The 2,929-nt window shown below is 38.9% G+C and overlaps 1 protein-coding gene across 1 annotated transcript in view; it reads left to right on the top strand.

Annotated features, from left to right (window-relative positions):
- LOC106815555 overlaps nt 1–2,929 on the top strand; it is a 7,930-nt gene that overhangs the window by 3,554 nt on the left and 1,447 nt on the right. Inside the window, exons 4-7 of the mRNA XM_014820025.1 lie at nt 1,307–1,398; nt 1,822–1,932; nt 2,263–2,295; nt 2,419–2,527. Of these exons, the coding sequence (XP_014675511.1) occupies nt 1,307–1,398; nt 1,822–1,932; nt 2,263–2,295; nt 2,419–2,527 (345 nt within the window). The remainder of the gene's footprint in view (nt 1–1,306; nt 1,399–1,821; nt 1,933–2,262; nt 2,296–2,418; nt 2,528–2,929) is intronic.

Raw genomic sequence — 2,929 nt, 5'->3', positions numbered from 1 at the left:
TACACAGCGTAACATGCAAGTACCAGTATAGCACATGATTACAGCAGCATAACATTGCCAAGCATAGCATGAACAGCAGCGTAACATTCAAATATAAGGCATGATAATCAGTCGTAACATTGCAATAGACCATGAATACACACCTAAACACCCCCGTAAGTTAAAACGAGAAAAAAATCCCACTATAGCGTGCTGATGAATAAATCACACTTAGCGCTTCTGATCAGTCACACACAGTCAACACCGACTAGGGTGGCCTTAAAATGAGTAATGAAACGCCAACTTAAAACGTTATATATATAATATCTCAACTCGTCTTCTGATCGATCACACACAGTCAAAACCCTCAGTTGGAAAAAAAAACCACAAGAGCGCTGATGTGGCATGCTCACTTAAACCTGTGATAAGGCTGTGCTATCACACAGTCAGGCCCTATATTACCATCGTGAGATGCTCTCCGAGATAACGTAAAACCAGGCGATGGTGACAGGGTATTAAACGACTTACGTGGCGTGTGACAGCCAGTAATTGTTACGAGGGTAGAGGCTTTGAGAGCGGGGAGGTGTTGTGGACCTTGATTAGTCGTGTGCGAAAATTACAGGAAACGCGTAAATAAGATTCTGTCGCTTAACACGGCGTTTGAGACGGTGTGTTGTTTGAAACGTTTAGTCGTGTTGCTGTGTTAAATGGTTAGTTTTTAGTTCGTTTTTTGGAGTATTTGTAAAACGAATTAAAGATCGTGTAATTTTATCGTAGTTAAAAAAATGGCAAAATTAAACGGGGCAATTTTCTTTTAGTTTTCTTAGTTTTTAGTTAGTTAGCTAAATTTTAGTTTTAGTTTTTAGTTTCTTTGAAAGTTTTTTTAGATTTTGACATACCTATATACCTACCTCTCACGGTCGTTCATCCATGTACCTCTACATACATACCTATATACTTACCTCTTACTGTGGTTCATCCAGGTACCTCTACATAGATACCTATATACCTACCTCTCACGGTGGTTCGCCCATGTACCTTACATACATATATATCTCTCTCTACATACTTATATATATCTCCCTACATACATAGGCCTACATACCTCCTCTTCTCGCTCTAATACATTCAACTCAACGTAAATAACTACGATAAAATGCGTAGATGCATGAGTACAGCAATCTTTTGTGATGTAATAGGCCATCTGTGGTTGGGGGTAATCGTAAAATATCGTAATGTAATCTATAGAAATAGTAGTACTGGTAGCACTAGCTGGTTGTAGTTAATAGTATATTATTATAATTCATGCTTTAACGTGGGGTTACAGGCGTGTCGGCAAAGACGGAAGCCTACTACCGGAAGTACGTCAACGACAGCAATATCAAGGCAGTGTTTGACATGACCGCCGGACATACTTTTGTAAGAGCTATCTATCATCACTCAAACCATCGTCATTTATAACAATATAATATATATATGCTTTCTTGTTCTTCGGTTTGATGCTGATATAACCACTAAATTATAAACACGTGAATGACAAACCATCGATAGATATTGAGGGATATACTATCTAACTTCGGCTCGCTGCTGCGGCTAGAGGTGTAGCAGAAACATTATTAACAACGAACAGATCTTTAGTCGACGTATATCTCTATCATCGACCATGAAAAACACGTACAGCGTCTTTTTATATCTATGCCGATTACGCTAAAGAGTAAAATGAAACTAGATTTTCTTTTTAATTGATGCGTGCGTTACTTTACAATATCGTTACACCGATTCTATACTCGTTGTCTTGTGAAATATGTCGATTACATATGTTTGCGCACTGCTTCCGTGCAGCCTACAGAGAACTACGGAATCGCCTGCAAGCTATCCGTGGCGCCATCTATAGGCAGTTGTGGTTATTATGCGGCGTTCGAGCTTCTGAACCATATATACGGAAATCTTCAGGTAGGGGTTTGCCGCGAAAATTAGACATGTATGTTATTGGCTGACGTTTAAAAAAAACATATCCGCAACGTGTAAAATCTAGTCGATGTTACAAGTCTATCGCAAGTAAAATGCTGCCCTCGTGAACCTCGTATATATTTATTGACAAAGTTATCTATTAGTGTAAATATCAAACTATGTACTATGGGCTAGACAACCTGATATGTGCCATTTTGAGAATATGATGCTTAATTATTCCGTTCTACATTCTGAGTGGGACAATAAAGGTTAATGAGTAAGCGGATTATCATCATTAAACTCAACATTTCTTTCTATTTTTTTCATCTTTAGAGGCCAAATGAAGACACAGAGCTTCATGGAAACGTACGTATACCCACACAAACGTGAACGATTACAATGCTTCTCACATATTATATAATAAATTTGCTATCCATGAATGCATGATTAGTAGTACGGACATGTGCATCTTTGGTTCTACTTTGCCAGTTTATCGAATTCAACCAAAGCGAATACTTTCGCGTGTCGCCACCTGCCGCCTACGCAATGGACACCACAGGATATGCTTACGTTCCATCTGCTTGTAAAAATAATAAAGGTATGATCATTTTAATGTAAAAGGTTATATCAGCATAGGATTAACTAAGCAAAGACTAGCCATCTACCACTCATCTATTCAAATTCACGATTTAAGCGCTTTCTTTACCACTAGCATCATATACTTGTGCATGGCATGGGCCAATATCACCTTCCAATTTATTATAAAAGCTATTTTGCCATTACGCTAATACGTTTCTACAGCAACTATAAAAGCGCGTAACAATCTACCAGATTCAGACGTGAGCAGCCTAGATATATCCGTTGTTACCGTCCGCCTCTTTCAGGTTACATTTCTGATACGTAGATTGTGTGGGCGCGTCATCACATTGGGCATGTGCATGTGCGTGTGCATGTGCATGTGCGTGTGCATGTGCATGTGCGTGTACGTGTACATGTACGT

This window comes from Priapulus caudatus, unplaced genomic scaffold (assembly GCF_000485595.1).
Source record: "Priapulus caudatus unplaced genomic scaffold, Priapulus_caudatus-5.0.1 Scaffold1146, whole genome shotgun sequence".
NCBI lineage: Eukaryota > Metazoa > Priapulida > Priapulimorpha > Priapulimorphida > Priapulidae > Priapulus > Priapulus caudatus.
The sequence above is the reverse complement of the archived record's forward strand: the minus strand, read 5'-3'. Positions and strand labels throughout refer to the sequence as shown.